General features: G+C 39.2%; 1 protein-coding gene across 1 annotated transcript; it reads left to right on the top strand.

Moving 5' to 3' along the window:
- The first annotated feature begins 73 nt into the window (after window positions 1–73).
- Window positions 74–14,587, top strand: LOC114522431 (ATP-dependent RNA helicase TDRD9-like). Its single transcript, XM_028543110.1, has 36 exons — window positions 74–350; window positions 753–991; window positions 1,324–1,625; window positions 1,817–2,059; window positions 2,270–2,435; window positions 2,524–2,581; window positions 2,741–2,843; window positions 3,163–3,220; window positions 3,299–3,403; window positions 3,654–3,751; window positions 3,842–3,973; window positions 4,172–4,337; window positions 4,578–4,641; window positions 4,742–4,805; window positions 5,187–5,228; window positions 5,353–5,406; window positions 5,831–5,907; window positions 5,984–6,023; window positions 6,133–6,240; window positions 6,515–6,615; window positions 6,775–6,852; window positions 7,029–7,142; window positions 7,246–7,291; window positions 7,477–7,521; window positions 7,670–7,777; window positions 7,875–8,072; window positions 8,524–8,631; window positions 8,705–8,842; window positions 9,057–9,215; window positions 9,359–9,429; window positions 9,662–9,790; window positions 10,032–10,248; window positions 10,416–10,531; window positions 10,957–11,023; window positions 11,369–11,547; window positions 12,711–14,587. The coding sequence occupies exons 1-36, from the start codon at window positions 157–159 to the stop codon at window positions 12,859–12,861; spliced, it is 4,338 nt and encodes a 1,445-aa protein (XP_028398911.1). The 5' UTR covers window positions 74–156; the 3' UTR covers window positions 12,862–14,587.
- Window positions 14,588–16,860: the final 2,273 nt, after the last annotated feature.

Raw genomic sequence — 16,860 nt, 5'->3', positions numbered from 1 at the left:
ATCCCCACCGAAAAGCGCGGGAGAAGACCACACGCGCGGAGTGCGCGAGGACCGCGAATGTCCACGACTCCACGTGAAGAAGAAAACATGTCCTTTTAAATCAACGTGAATGCATGCTTTACAGATTGATGTAAAATAATAACAAACAGCTTAATCATGAGGCGAGCAAACGCAGACAGCTCACATAACATAACCGTATCGATGGTGCACGACTTTTTCAACCTATCCGCTCCAAGACCACAAACCGATGTCTGTCCCAAAGTAAAAGGGAGACAGGCTGATGAGTTTGATGGGTCCACTAGAGAGAACGGGATTAATTTCAAGTTAATGAAGACAGAAGATCCTGAGAGGTGAGTAATACTGATTTGAATGTCGTTATGATATCAATAAATAACATAACATGAACTCACAGATAGAGGGAAGAGTAATTTGCATTAGCCTTAGGAGGATACTAGCCACAAGAGGATATATGACCCAATTCATACACTAGTTGGAATATCTATTCAGGCATATTTTAAAAAATCATTGTCTGCTAGGAACAGGTGTTTGAACATTAATTCTAGCATTTCCTAAAGCTTCTAAATGTGCAGAAAAATAGTGAATAAAAAAGGAGAAAAATGGATGGAGCAATGATTGAATCTGCTGTTTCCTAATAGCATTATGATCTCACTATTAAATTACCCCATGCATATATACCAAAATTGACTCTCACCTTGTTCATAAACATGACTTTCCTCGTTCTTACTTTCCAGCTATAGTAATGAACCAAATTTACCAACAGAAGCAGATTTTCCAGAGCTGAATGAAGAGTTGGAGAATCTCAATGTTGAAGACAACACACCAAACTCAATGCCTGCAAAATTCGAGGAAGACGCACATATATTTAGAAATTACACCTTTGAACACACTTATCCTACACAGTTGCCTATTACACAGTTCCAAAGTGAGGTGCTCAGTACTATTGAAAGCAATTCTGTTACTGTTATCCAAGGTAGAGTTACTTTTTTCATCATCTCAAATACTAGAAAGTTTCAAATTACCTAACTAGAAAGAAAGTTCGTCAATTAAAGTCAAGCCTGACCTATTATGGTTTCACATCAAGTGTTTTATAACAACCGCCTAATTTACACAAAAAACATTTCTCAACATTCTTTTACTTGACCTAAGGGTCTAGCTTTGCCAGGAGAGTAGTATGAAAGTAGATTCCCTGAAACAGAAATTTTTCTGCCTTTTTGAATAATCGATCAATATGCACATGGCTGCATTTGCCAACTGGCTATTTCTAGTGTAACAGTTAAATTTCAATTCTACTTGTCTTCCCAGGTGCAACTGGATCAGGGAAGACCACTCAGGTGCCACAGTACATCCTAGACCACTACATAAAACAGAAACGTTACTGTAATATCATTGTCACTCAGCCCAGACGTATCGCTGCAATCAGTATTGCAAAACGAGTATGTCAGGAACGTTCATGGGAACTGGGTGGCCTGGTGGGGTATCAGGTGGGACGAGACAGGACAATCAGTGATGATACTAGGATATCATATGTCACAACTGGAATATTACTGCAGAAGTTGATCTCATTAAAATCTCTCAACGAGTTCACTCATGTTATTTTAGATGAGGTAGTTTTTTTTGTCTTAATGCATTACCTTACTTCATTAGTCTGAACACAATGTTCTGAATCGGTTCAGTGCTGGGTAATGGTCATGGAATATGCATCGCCACTATCCAACCACAGTATTACGCACTTCTGGCTAAGGTGGCATAGTTTGTTGAAAAATGATGTGAAGGCAATAAATATTTGTTTATATAGATACATGAACGCGACCAGGACACAGACTTTGCTTTGCTCATTGTGAGAAAACTTTTGAGAACAAACTCCAAGCATGTTAAGGTGGTTCTGATGTCTGCCACGTTAGACAGCGATATGTTTTCCCGATATTTTTCGCTTCCTATCAACGGACGTTTGGAAGGAGCCCCAGTTGTTACAGTCGAGGGAAGGTCATATCCCGTTGAGGAATATTATTTGAACGATATCATTCATGCTGTACACAAGGTGCGTGTATGTAAGATATGTACTTAAAGATTTGTATTTTACACAAATTCTAATCTTAGCTCATCGTAGAGGCTTTCAATATTTCTGAGTTTAGGCTGTTGCTCTATTGACGATGATGTTAAAATCGTTGCAATATGTTACTAGATTGCTGCAAATCTACACTTAAGTCTATATGTTGGTTCTACAATAGCTTTTTGTCTATTTCTTCAGAGAAGTCTACCACTATTAGACCCGGGTGAACCAGGCATTGAAGAGGAACAATACCACACCGCTGCCTGTCTAATTGGCCAACTGGATGCCTGGGAGATTGATGCACAGGGCGCGACAGATCACGGCTTTGCTGCCGAAAGAGGGAGCGTGTTGGTATTTCTACCGGGTAAGGTGTCCCCCGGTCTGGGCAGAGGGGTGGTTTTACGTCAGGTGTACGCGTAAAGTACCTATTTTTAATAGGGTAATTTTTTTAGGAAAAGAAAATATCAAAGATATGGACGGAATTCTTGACGATGTTTGCCGAGAAAGACAGTAAGTTATTTTAAGACCGCTTTCACGAATAGAAATTACGACATCGTGTTAATAATAGTCTAAGAGTGTAAACTTTACTTGAGTTTTCTAAGGACGGTTATCGTCCACCAGAGTGCGTCGTATATCACGCGAGTATTTCATTCAAATTTTACCGTATAGCATCTGGATCTTGCCCCTGCATTCTGAAATTACCAGCGAAGAGCAAAGTCGGGTGTTTCGGAAACCGCCAAAGCCAGAGGAAGGACAGCCAAGATACCGAAAGGTGTGTTTTACACAACACATTAAGGACCTGTTTACATGAAGTGAGTTATCCCGGCTAGGCGAGGTAAAAAGCGCATCACATCAAAGGCTTAACCTCATTAGTCTTTCATTATATGCAGTTTTCACCTCGCCCAGGATAACTCGTTCCATGTAAACAGGCCCAAAAACTAAAGACGCCATCGCGAAGAGTGGAAAAAAGATACAATAAGTTTCATTGCGATATTCAAGAATTCAATGGAGCTGTACTGTCATAGTGAGAATCATTTGTGTTTTTGTCTATCATTAACTTCATGTTACAACATTTGTCAATTTTTTTCAAGGTTATTCTGTCGACAAACATCGCTGAAAGTTCAATCACAGTACCCGATGTTAGATATGGTAAACCACTTCTGTTTACAACATGTTTACGACGACAAATCATATCGATATTTCATTTCAATATACGCTTCTTTTCAGTCATCGACTTTTGTCTTGTCAAATGTCTTTTCTGCGACCCTGAAACGAATTACCAGAGTTTGAGAATGCAGTGGTCGTCTCATGCCTCGGCGACCCAGCGAAAAGGTATCAATAAGATCAGAGGCCAGTTGTGTAAAACTCTTTAACTACATTTTGCATAGTTAAATCCTAGTTAACTCAGAAACACACGATTCTGATTGGCCAATTCTGTCTTTAACTACAGTTTAAGTTAATTAGTCTTTTATACAACTGGCCCCTGTCGTTTAGTACAAAATTTTACGAACCGTTGTGACATGTACTCCAGCAAGTTCCAGTGTATATTCCAGTGCAAACGTGTTTAATCACTTTATATTAGGTCGAGCTGGTCGTGTATCTGCAGGAAAGTGCTTCAGAATGGTCACAAGAGAATTCTATGAAAGATGTATGGATCCTTACTCCGTTCCGGAGTTCAAAGTACGTGAATATTTGCAATCTTTTTCACAATCAAACTTTGCTGAAATGTATATTCCGTGATTGTGTGTAATATGCTGAGATTGTTTTTAGCGAGCTCCGTTGGAACAAATTATTCTTAAAGTCAAATTATTGGATCTTGGTTCCCCAAAAGCCATCTTAGCTTTGGCACTTCAACCTCCTGATGTCCGTGATATTGAGAGAACAATCCTGATTCTGAAAGAGGTCAGTTGCCCACTGAATTTGCCCATTTCTCTGCCCATTTCACAATGCAATAGTTTATTTAGTAAAAGAGGTAGCAATAATTTTCAGTGTTTTTCATGCTGACTGCAAGCAAAGAATCTGCCCAATTCTTTCCAAAGACATCATCGAAGCACCTTATTTGAAATCGTTTGAAATAAATGTATTTTCTTATTTCAACAGCTGGCTGCCTTGACAATCAAAATGAGAAATGGTTTGGTTAATCCTTACGATGGAGAACTGACATTTCTTGGCCGTGTCATCGGTGAAATGCCTTGTGATGTCCGAATTGGGAAGTTGCTCGTGTTAGGGCACGTGTTTGGCGTTCTGGAGGAAGCTATCGTTATAGGTTTGTTGCAATCTTGATTATAATATAACATTTATAGTACGCGCGTGCTGATTGGTCAAGAAGCGTGTTTCTATAACTATATAGAAACACGGGAATTTTCCCGCCGAAATCAAGAATTAGATAAAATTATAATGAAATTTAGTGAAGGGTATTTACTTAAAGTTTCCGTCGTAAATTAACCTGGAGGATTTTAGTTGTACTTGCACGTTTAACCTTTTCGTATATTTATTTCTACCTCAGGCGCTTGTCTGAGTCAAAGATCATTCTTCTCTCAACCGTTTAAGCAAGAATTGCTCTCTTACAGGTAGGGCTACAGTATAATTACTTATTTCTGCATGTCTTGTTTGACGATTCTTTCATGAACAGAGATCCTGCATTACTGCATGCATTCATATTTTATATAGGGCGAAAATGATGTGGGCCAACTCGTCACAGAGTGACTGCCTTGCATCGCTTAATGCTTATAAAGTAAGCTCTTGCATTCACTGTGGTTAAAGGTTGACATTTTCTCACAAAAAGCAGTGCGTTCAGGGACCGCGGAGCAGTTTTTGGATTGGGGGGGCTAGCGAAGCCGAAAGAGTGAACCCTCGGGGGGGGACCATACTTATCTGTTTATATTTTTCTTGTAAACACTTCAATGAAAACATTGTTCACCAACACGGATAGTGAACACATAATTATGATTACACAACTTACTATAAGGAGTTTTTATTCGTATTATTATGGCCATATAAAAATCGCTATAAAGGAATCACATGTATTTTGAAAATTATTGGGGGGCTAAAGCCCCCCAGCCCCCCCCCCCCCCCTCCGCGGTCCCTGGCGTTTGATCTCATTTTGTTCCTTAAGGAATGGCAGAAACTTAAAGGAACCCGAGGTTTTGGAAGGAAGGTAAACTTGGATGTTGTTTAACCTTCATTGATAGTTATCGTTGCTCAGGAACTAATCTTCTTGGGATGACAACTGTAATCATATTCATGCCGCTAACAGTGCAACTGGTATTTTTAAATCTAAGGGCGAAATTGGCTGGTGCAAATCCAAATCTATTCAACGGAACAGAATCGTGGAGGTATTTGGTCCTATATATTTAACAGTTATTCTGCGAACTCGAGTCGTATATGAGCTGATAGCCGACGATGCGCGTAGCGCCGAGTTGGCTATCGGCTATATACGACGAGAGTGAGCAGAATAACTGTTTTATTATATACACAAACTTTGTCGCCCTTTCGGTGCATTTTGGTGTGCTATTATCATCTAAAGCTTTGATTTCTATTTCACTCAACTCCCCAAATCTTTCGGCCATTTTGTTTACTTTCTCTACTGAGACCAGTGACTGAGACAGATATGAGCTAATATCTGTATAGTAGCCAAGCAATGAAACTGCAGCATACCTCATATCTGGCGCTTGTGTATATAACAATGTGCTATATACGATTGTTTGTTGCTTAAAAAACAGCTGGACGGTCGTGTTTAAATCCTGTTGTATATCGTAGGTGGAGAAGGTTGTCAAAGAGCTCACTGAGAGATTACAAAGATTCAACATACGCACATTCCGAGGTTTGCACCAAAGGTATGGTCCGAATGCAAAGCTTCGCAATATTTGTGTCCTGAAATTTCTTCTTATTTCGTGTCTTTTAATTCGTCAGGAGACGTGACCTCATACAACACGATGAGCTGATAATAAAGGTTTGCCAAGTTGATCGATTGCTTATTTCTTCGATCCAATAATATATTTTCTTTGCATGTATGAGTTCCCTTGTTGTGTTAGGTAAACGAACATTGCAGCACATTTTAGGTCGTGATATGCGGCAGCTTTTATCCGAATTATTTCACGTCTGGTGAAATTGATGAACGCGAAGCTCTGAAGACCATGTCAGGACACGATCCTTTCACCACAGTCATGGTATGTCGCTTTTTAAAACCATTTGGCACTGAGTTTACTAGTATTGTGGACAGTTATATCAATCCTGATAACCATGCTCCATATAATAAGACTGTCTCGTGTAGATTTATCACTTGTCACGACGACACCGGGAACGCAGAGTGCAACTGTGGATAGATTATTCCTTCAAGTTTCTGAAGAAAACCTGTCGTTTTAATTAAAGGATTGCCCGCAGACGCAGAGAAACTGCTTGTTTTTTCTTGACTTGTTTTTACCGAATGTTTGCGATCTGTAGGTGAAAGGTCTACCAATCTACGGACAGCATTATAGCAGTGCAATTGCAAGATTGTTCAGGCCTTGTGGCAAAGGAAAGAACCTTTACTTTGAAGGAAGAAGGTTTGAGTTTCTTTCAGTTATTGTATAAACCTCGTTTACTATCAAAAACCTATGTACAGATTCCTTATATTAGAAGATGCTTCGGCATCTTTTTAAAAAAAGTAGCTACGTTACTAATATTGTCCTTTCGTGGTTGAAAATGGGTGTTTGCTTTTTCAGAGCTTATATAGAATTTGAAAGACCACAAAACTCGAACAACGTTGTCTTACAGGCGGTCTATCTTGCTTTGAAAATGAGGTAGAGTAAATTTAGGAGTTTTACTGACGTGACTTTGAAATCGAGTGGAAACACGGATGGAAATAAGTGGCGTATTAATTTTCACGAGAATTTCTCTCGCCAGGATAAAAATCTTAAAAAGAGCATGTTCTGATATGAAATACGCACGCAGTAAAACGCTATCGATGCTTTTCTAGGCATCTCCAAATGCCGCTGGCATTATATATTGCGGAAGATGGTCAGAAACGAATGATTGAGAGTACTGCCAAAAGTGTAGCCGCACATCGCTCGAGAGCGTTGAGAACTGACAGGTATTGAAATTTTCCGTAGTTTTCCATGCTCTTTTATTCAATAATAAAACGTCCAAAAACAAAAATATTATATTTGATGACTATATTCTTTGCTCACGTTTAGAGTAAAGGCTCCGATTAAGGATTCCACTGGCGAAGTACCACAAGAGGTATGTTTGTATAAGATCTCGACTTGAAATTACCATTAGATTGTTTAGGAAGCGTGGTGTGTCGTCGATTTCATGCATATTTTTGGTTATGTTGTTATGTTCTGAATTTTGTGATTGTTTCTGCCCAGTTTACAAACTCTGCAGATAATCTAATACATGCCTTTTCTTACGTATTTCCCTTGCAGATAGAGTTACCAGACATTGACTTTATGGATCTGTGTGTTTCCGAGGTACACGAAGGTCATCAACTTCCTTTTTGGGAATACATGGATTGTTAGAGAGGGTTTACAATAGGATAAGTGCGAGGGCATAGTTTAAGTCATTTTCAGCGGTATCTCAGACTCACAAGATCGTACATACGGATACAATGTACTTTAGGTTATTGATGCTGGCCATTTCTGGGCTCAACCGGGTGAAAGCGAAAATGCAGCCAAGCTTCTTCAACTAATGTCTGATATTAATGAATATGATGGAGCGCAATTGGAGGTCTGTAAAGTTCCAGCGACAATCGTGCGAAATAGATTCCTACGACTTAGATTTTCCAAATGTTTTCTTCTGCTCTGAAAATACCCTTGCATTTCAGCCAATGCCATCGTATGTTCCACCCGGTTCGCTTTGTTTGGCGCTGTTTCCTGAAGACGAGAAATTTTATCGTGCGGAAGTCATCTCTTGGAAGAACGGTCAAGTTGAGGTGAAATACGTGGACTATGGAAACATTGGTTGCGTTCCTATTCATTTTCTGAGGAAAATACGGAAAGAACACACTAAGCTACCGTTTCAGGTATGGACACTTTGAGAAGAGAGAAAGATAGGGTTAGCTGGGGAGGTGGGTGATGGGGAAGGGATATCAGTAAGAAAGAAAAGTTGGGAGGGGGGTAAGTGAGGGAGAGGGAAGTGAAAAATGGCAGAAGAAGAGGGAGGTTGTGTAGGGGTGGAAAGTTAGGAATTAGGAGGAGGGAGGTAAGTGATGTGGGAAGTTACAAGAGGTTAAAGAGGGGCAGGGGGTAATTTCAGAGAGAAGCGAGGTAGTTGAAAAAGGAAAGGGAGTATTCAGACCAGGTGTCTGGGTTGGGGAGGTCAGCGTGGGAGGAACAAAGAAAGCAAGGAAGGTAACTGAAGGCAGCAAGTGAAGGAAACGGAAGTGCGTAAAGGTGAATAAAAAAGAAAATATGGAAAGAAGGATGAGTCAGATAGACAATGCCGAAAGTATTTCTTTTTTGGTTTTTGTCCAGGCATTTAAATGTCAATTGTGTTTTGTCCGTCCGACCTTTGGAAAGTGGGACAAGGAGGCGAATGAACGATTCATGGATCTAACTTTAGGAAAGAAACTGGTGGCAAAGGTGAGAGATGAACTCAGAGGCAAGGCTCAAAGTGCTGAAGAGACTTTGAATGTTTATCATTTTCCCTCTTCAGATATTCTGCAAACTTCATGGAACACTCCATGTGGATCTCATCGATACGATTACCTCAGAGGAAGAGGACATTCATATCCACCAAGTATTAATTGCTGAAGGTTATGCCCAAGAAGCTGACGAATCGTACGATTCTATTGTAAGTATTTCGTCTAATTCTGTCTTGAACAACAGTAAACATACTTCAAATATATAAAATCTTAGCTCAAGATATGGGTTGTGCAAAAAATAACACTCAAAGACTCACTTTTCGACTTTGCTGTTTTATATCTGTGTTAAGTCGTTGACAGAAACCCTAACTCCAGTATCATTTTACTTCTGTTAAACTTTCGTTTCGGTCTCGGATTCCATAGCGTGCTCACGAAGACGCAAGGGCTCGCTTGGAAATAAGAAACGGCGAAGGGTCTAACAATGACGACAATGACACATCAGGTTGGCTCGAGTCAGATTCAACTTTGGCCGAAGCGCAGTTGACTGGGAACTACGATCGTCAGGAGGGAATGGTTACCAAGGTAACGAAATCTTGTTAAAATATTGCAAATCTTCATCAATTTTGAAAATAAAATGAATTTAATAAAATCATTCAAACAAGGTTTTGTACAACCGTACCAAGTTTTGAAAAGCATTTTCAAAGCTAAACTTCTTTCTCTTCTAGGTATCACTTAGTGGTCCGTTTAATCCATATGAGATGCAGTTTTACAGTATGACTTGTATTGGAAGACTTAGGTAATGGGTAGTTGTCTCTATGAGTATAACAGGATTGATGTGGATTGTGAGAGTTAATGGAAGCGTCGGCAATTAGACATATTATTCATTTGCAGATTTACATGAATTATTTACCTTTGTGTTTTATCATCCTTCAGCTGTGAAACGCGTTACCTAAAAATACATGTGAATTGGTTTCAGTACCTTGTGTGGTTCAAAGATCTTACTCATCACCCAAATCTTCATTTTTCAGAGCTGCAAAGGTTGAACGGGACTCGGTGAACAGCGTTGCTCTGAATGATGAACCACAGGATAAACACGACCGTTTTCTGGTTGCTTCAAACATCGGTATAAATGCCACGGGGACGAGTATGATTGCAAGGTAAAGATATGACTTAAACAGCGACATCTTATATAAAATGGTAATTTTGTTTCAGTGCATAACAAACTAGCGAATCATTACTTACGAAGCTTCTTTCTGAATGATTAGCTCCAAGTTGCTTTTTTCACATCACAATGTACAATACAATGAATATTCACATATATTATCATTTATGACGTGTGTTTTCCCAGATGTTGAAGTTCGTCCGTTCAACCACAGCGTTTGCATTCTGTGTTTCTAGAGAGACAACGTTGATGCCAAATATTCACGGCTTGGCAGCTGTCGTTGGCCTCGTTTTCGCTCCTTGCGCTGAGTTCAGGACAGATAAAAACAAGGACCGCTATACGGGTGCGATTATCGGCTTAGGTCCAGACCCCAGCACCGGGGAGGCCTTGCTACCTGATCATGACATTGAGTTAACTTTTGATTTCGGGTTCACACAAGATGATTTGGCGAAGGTATGTACACGTTGTTGGTTGTTTGTGAATTGCATTGGGCCTCTTTTACCTTGTAAGAATAACCCCAAAAAACTAACTCCAAATATGACTTGGAAATGGCAGTTAGAGATCTACCGAAGTGGTTTTAAGTTAAAAGTCTCTATTTTCATGACTTCTCTCCGTTTTAGATCAACTCTGTTCGAAGTGCTATAAATATTGCTTTGGGCTCGAATGAATTCGTTGCTGAATGGGGATCATCCGCTGTGCAGAAACTGCAAACGAATTCCAGACGACTTTTACTTGAGTAAGTCAGTGAAACGCTATTACAACTCGACGATAACCCCAACCCCCCCCCCGAGTGGGAAAGAAATTTAAGCAAATGCATTTGGTTCCTCTGAGTTTTGAGCAGAAATACTGAACACTGAATTTTTTGCTGTATGAAGCTGTTGAGAAACTCTATTTGGTATAGACGTTTCAACACTCTACTAAAAGACGAGCATTTAAAACTTCAGAAGTATAAATGCCAAGAATTTGCCGTTTTTGGCCGAATTGCAGTTTTGTTTTCATTTTTAAAATAATTATGAGTCTTGAAATTACACCAAATAGCAGAGAAACTATTTTGCTTCAGGCAAATATAGGAATGTTTATCACCAGTTATCACTCCAGTTGTATTTCCTTTGAGTTCATCTCATGCTGTTTTAGGTTTAACCTCGTAGGTCTTTGTTTCAGGCTAATTCTGAGTTCTCGAGACGACCGGGCAATGTGCCCTAGCGGAAAATCGTACCAGTGGAATCAGGTAATAGCACGCAGAGAATTCGCTTGTCCTTGAACGATGTAATGCAGCCTATATTTCGTAGTAAACATATATTTGATGACGTATACACAGTTTGCAACTGCTATCCATATTAGATGCCATATTGGAATGACTCAACCAATCCTATTTTGTCTTGTAAACAAGGCTTTCATGTTTACTAAATCCTAAATACATGAATTTAATTAATCCATGAGATTAGGATTAACCATTGACCTAATTTAAGATCTTATCCTAATCTAATCTCAAGGATTAAATTCGTGTACGTGAACTCATTTAACATGAAATTAGTATCCTTTACAGTGAATTGCATTTGTTTTTTGCCCGCAGATCGACAGCGACGATTTATTCTCTCCCTATCATCAAGCAGAGCTCGAAGATGACCAACCAATTCTGTATCCGCTTCACTATGGCGTTGCTGTTAAGGAGGCTACATACGCTGACACGACACCTGATCACATCGTTCAACGAAGAATGCATGTTCAAATGCTTCACGAAAAGTCAGGCGGGTAGGTCGTTAAAAAACATCGCTTTAAAATTTCTCGGCCTTCGTGAAAACATCGTACTATTAGAGAGGCTCTGGTGGAAAATCGCTTAAAATTTCTTGGGCTTTGCGTAAACATGAACCAATAAAACGCGATATTTCTATCAGATCAGCCAATCACGAGCGCAATAGTTCAGCGAGGGGAGGGAACATGAACCAATCAGATGCGAAAGCTCTATCAGATTAACCAATCACGGGCTCAATAGATTAGCAAGTGGTGACGGTATAGTGCAGTAGTCAACTCTGGATCTTGCTATGATAATTTTGGGGCAGTGAACTCTATGTGAACTGAAACGATAGCTTATTTTTATGCTAGACGCCGGGTCACTTATTGTTCCAGTCTTTATAAATTGAAAGTGGTTTATAATGCTAGTGTGTCCCAAAAAAGTGGCCACTATAGAAGTTGAAATGCATTCAGTTGTAATTGTTTTTGAGTTGAAAACAAAGTAATTTGTGACTAAAATTATTTTGTTTTAAGAGTTCACTTCATGGCTGGGTTATAATTACGCCCGATTTAGACGCCATGTTTACCACGGGCCGGACAAAGAACTGACTTTATGCGGTGCGAAAATCGGGCCGGTCAGGATGTGATGGGAAACCCCAGCCCTATACTAGAAAATTGTCACCAATCAAAACAGCTTGTTATCAAAGTTGAATTCCGTAACTACTTCCTGGCTTTGTGTGAAAATAATAAAACCATTCACAAAAGGCCACCTACAAAATTCTACTTTGTATAAACCCTTAATATAAGGTCTGGGCGTTGACGTAGTTGTGATTGTTTTAATCGGTTTAAAAAACCACTATAGGTGGTGACACTGAATAACGCTATTAACCTATATGTACATAAGTTTGTCTGAGGGGAAACTAGTATCACGACCTCTAGTCGTGCAACTCAAATTCACTATTCAAGGTCTAAGGTTCACACGATCCAATTTTGTTTGATCCATTTCACTTCTGATGGATGTTTTATACTTTGTTGTCTTGTAATGTATATGAGCAGCAAATCCACCGAAGCCAATGCACTACTGCTTTATCAATAACTAACAACATTTCATACGTCAGAAGTGAATTGGATCGTGTGAACAGGCCTTAATACATCTTTTCCACGGATATTTGTTTTTTTTTCAGGTCATCTCAACCATTCCCCGAAACGATTGTGTGTGTGTTGTGCAACGTACGATGCCGTCATCCTCGTGGTCTTCGTATGCATTTACAGACGAGAGCACATTGCTCGGAAGAGAGAATTCTATTTGATGATAGATACGTGTTCAACCACTAGCTTATTGGCCTCCTTGTATCCTTCGTGTGATATTCCGTGAAGTGTATATATTGTTCTTTGTTATCTAAAGTGTCAAAGTTGATATATTTTGGTTAACCTGTGAATATTTCACTATATTATACGCGTGTTTTGGAGAGTACACGGTTCCCATTTATAGCAGACCACGTTTTGTTTTTAACCCGAAAAGGCAGGGGAATCCAAAACCACAACTAGAAATAGCATCCTATAGAATGAGCAAAACGTCGAAAGTTTGGTTCCAAGCAGTTGCATGCATGCATGCATGCATGCATGTGGTTGCACAAATTTGATCAACTGTACGACTTTTTCACTTTTATAACATTTGGAAACTTAGTTTAATCTTTGTATGAAGTTTTACCCCGGCGTTTTAAGATACTCTCCCTAGCTGTGGTGTTGGGTTTCATCATAATAGGCGACTCGATCAAAATTCAATTGCAGAACATTTACCTCATTTTGAAACCTAATTAGTGCCATGTTTTTTAATTTCACCTCATAAAGTATATATTGCTACTTCAAAGAATGTCGTTATCTCTGATTCACGACACTGCATGTGCATGATGAGAATTTGTGCTTTTTTTACTTTTTTTTATAAGCCGTAAGATGCAAAACGATAAAACGTTGTTTTTAGTAAGGACGCATGCAGTCACGTTTACTGATAGAACGTTTTTCTGATAAACATTAATTGACGTGGTCTGTTGTTGAAGTTTGAAATTGTTGAAATTGAATGATGCAGAGTGTATAGCTACGTAAGACAACACTCATAAAACATCATTACAATATCGGACTGTCCGTCAAGTGCATGACATAGATTAATCATGTATAAAAGAGAGTATATAGATAAATGACAAAAAAAGTTATTATGTTCTGTTAAAATGCTGTTGTAACTCCAGCATTTAAAAATATATATAGACCTCGCTGGTCCGGACCCGAAATCTTGAAACAGTATTCTTATGCAAACCTTTGATGCATTGATATGTAACACGTACACTGTCATTCAAAGATATTTCAAATTCTAAAAGTTTGTTAGAAACATACCGTTACGTACTTACCCCGTTGTTTTCGTAATTGAATTACAATGGTGTTTTTACAAAGGCAGCTTTTCGCACGACCCTTGAACCGCACACACGTTTGAGATTTTTAACAGTAAAAAGCACTAATATTATAGGACTTTCGATACACATCAGCGACGCTCGAATATATTCGTGAAAAGATGCCTTGAAGCCTTTTCCTACGAACCATACTTGACCTCCTATAACAATTGCAATTTTGTTTAAAGTTATTACGGTCCTACAGGGCCTCGTATTGAGCGCACAGTCGGCAAAGTATTTGAACACTTGTTAAATTATTTTTGCTCTCAAAAGCAGACGAATGTATATCCCAGGCATGGAGAGTAATCTTGTGATATTAATTCTGCACTCTTCTTTGAAAATTCTCAGTGGGTAATAGCTGTGTCCTAACCACAAAATTAAAGTTCAGCTTTGCTATTTTTAGCCATTACGACCTCTTTGTGAATTCACTGGGTTTTTGAGCTTGACGGACTAACCGTTCTCGAGTGTTGCGGATATCAAAGGCTTCTTTATATTCTGGCGGCGTCCGTCGACAATTGCATGTCAAAATGGAAGCTGTGTCACTTCGTCATGCATTATGGCTTAGGTTTTACGGCAATGTCCGACAAGTACGTCACGTGGAAAGAAACCGTTTACTGTGGGTTAAAAGAAGCTGTTTTATATATCTGATGCATGAATTTCAAATTGAAGAAGCAGTAGTTTGTGTTTCTCTAAAAAGGATGTAGTGAAACTTTCACATTTCGTGCGAAGGTAATCTTTCATCAGGAAAGGCAAATTTCAAATTAAGTTCAAACACAAGTCATGGCAACCAATTGGCGCACCTATATACACTTGATCTTTCATTCGAGACGCACACGCGACGGTACAACATTAATTATTATTTTAAGATTTCTTTCAATACAAGAGCACAATCAATTAGACCAGCTATACGCAGACAATGCGACTGATTCTGCATGCGCAGAATCGAAAACTTTCGTATGCAATTTTGAGGTTTTCTTGGTAAGCCAAGAATATTGCTTTAAATCTGCTGTCGTTTACGAAAATTATTAAAAAAAGATATCGCGTCGGCAGTCTCAAGTAGGAAGACACTACGAAATACCAAACAGCTTGAAAAACATCACAAACAGCCAAAGACATACATGCCACGATGGCTGACCTTAGTGCATTGGCGGTTTCAAGGTTGCTGGGCAGGTGTGAATTGAGCCTGTATAAATTTACTGAGCATTTATTATTTTATAACTCGATCAATTGAATCCTTAGGGAGTCCTTCGCATATTGTCATCGGTATTTGTGAAGATTTAGGTGATGTTGAATCATCCACGGTGACTCAGTGCCCACAAAAAGGGGACACTATTCAGTTCAGAGTTTCACCGTGCATAAATCGTGAACAAAAATGTCGGTAACAAGAAAACAGAAAAACTGTTTTTTATGTCTGCTCTGCGATGCAGAAATAAGGTTATCAAAGGTAGTTATCATTTTAGGGGCCTTCGTAATGCCAATCCCCTGGCTTGCACCAACCTCTTGGATTTCGTCAATCCTTTCAAATTTATTTATTTATTTATTAAGTCATTAAACGAGATTAATCATGTTTTATAAAACAAGATTTAAATGCCTGGTTACCATTTGGTCTGTGCAGAGTTGCAAAAAGAGTTCAACCTTCCTCCGGTAGGATTTCAAGTTTTGAAAACCTTCCTCAAAATGACGTTACGTCACCGGCATAAAAAAATATTTGGTTTTTTGGTACATGCATGTGATCAATTCGAGTGAACCTTCCTCACAAACCTGATTCGAAGCAAACCTTCCTCGCGGGTGGTACCCGCGTACCCGCAGCTTTTTTGCAACTCTGGGCCTGTACCTGTCCGCCTTCGACTGCTGACAGTGGTTTTCATTTATCTTTCCCCTGTGTGTTGTATGCAAAACATGTCGGTGCTGATCACAGAGATATATTGACCAAGTTTCACATCCGCCGCTTGCTGTTAATGCGATGAGCGACAGCCATATGGAAACTAGGACTTAGATCCGTTAATATCTCTTCACGAGATGACCACCGAGAGGAAATGAAACCGAGCCGATTTCAGGTTTAGCTGGATGTTAAAGACAAATATTAGCAGTGGTTGATGTCGTCATGTCACGTCAGCGCGTCAAATATCGTTATCGTATATCGGAATTGCCCTTACAGTTCATCACGTCAGAGGATTACGATGCGGTAGGGTTTAATAACAAAATGCCCAGCGATAATAATTTGAAAACACTTGAAAAATATTTCCTGTAATCATGCATAAGATAATAATGATAGCATTAAAGATTCATTCGAGGCCATGATTTTTTGTACAATTTGTACCTTAGATTGTTTATGGAGCATGGTTGAATTTTTTGGACTTGGTCATCGTGGTAAGAAAATTTTGTGCTGGTCGATGGAGTGACGGATATTGAGAAGAAGTGGCGAACTTTCACCACTATCGGGTTACGTTATTTCCGTGGGAGGCTGGTTAGGAACGGATTGCGGAGGCTGCGATTTTTGACTAAATTAACTTTATTTTTTTACAAGCACAGAAAGATGTTGAACGCTAAAAGCGTCTAGTGGTAATGGTGTTTTTCTGTTGGCGTTGTTAATATTGGGGATATTTGTTTTCAGTTTGTTTCATACTTATATTGCGATTTTCCATTGAAAATTTTGCGCAGAAATGCCGCCCAGCTCGCCGCTATAAAACTGATGACCTGTTTTTCATCTTTGGCCGTACTTTGGTAGAGTTTGTTCAAAGGCACTGTTCCCCAACCCAGAACGAAGAGCCCACGTTGATAATGCACTGGATAATTTGATAGTTTATTGTAATACTAATTTGACAGTTCTGCAGCTAAATATCAATTTCTATTCTTGAATTCATTAATCATCTTCGACAATTCCTATTTTTTA

The sequence above is a fragment of the Dendronephthya gigantea genome, unplaced genomic scaffold (assembly GCF_004324835.1).
Source record: "Dendronephthya gigantea isolate DGI-Jeju-01 unplaced genomic scaffold, DenGig_1.0 000022F, whole genome shotgun sequence".
Classification (NCBI taxonomy): domain Eukaryota; kingdom Metazoa; phylum Cnidaria; class Anthozoa; order Malacalcyonacea; family Nephtheidae; genus Dendronephthya; species Dendronephthya gigantea.
The sequence above is the reverse complement of the archived record's forward strand: the minus strand, read 5'-3'. Positions and strand labels throughout refer to the sequence as shown.

What these genes read in the sequence shown, in the direction of transcription:
- LOC114522431 (XM_028543110.1), top strand. Translation starts at nt 157, where the DNA reads ATGAGGCGAGCAAACGCAGACAGCTCACATAACATAACCGTATCGATG. An exon ending in CCCGAGGTTTTGGAAGGAAG is followed by an intron (nt 5,229 to 5,352) that starts GTAAACTTGGAT and finishes TTTAAATCTAAG; the next exon opens with GGCGAAATTGGCTGGTGCAA. An exon ending in CTTTACTTTGAAGGAAGAAG is followed by an intron (nt 6,616 to 6,774) that starts GTTTGAGTTTCT and finishes TTGCTTTTTCAG; the next exon opens with AGCTTATATAGAATTTGAAA.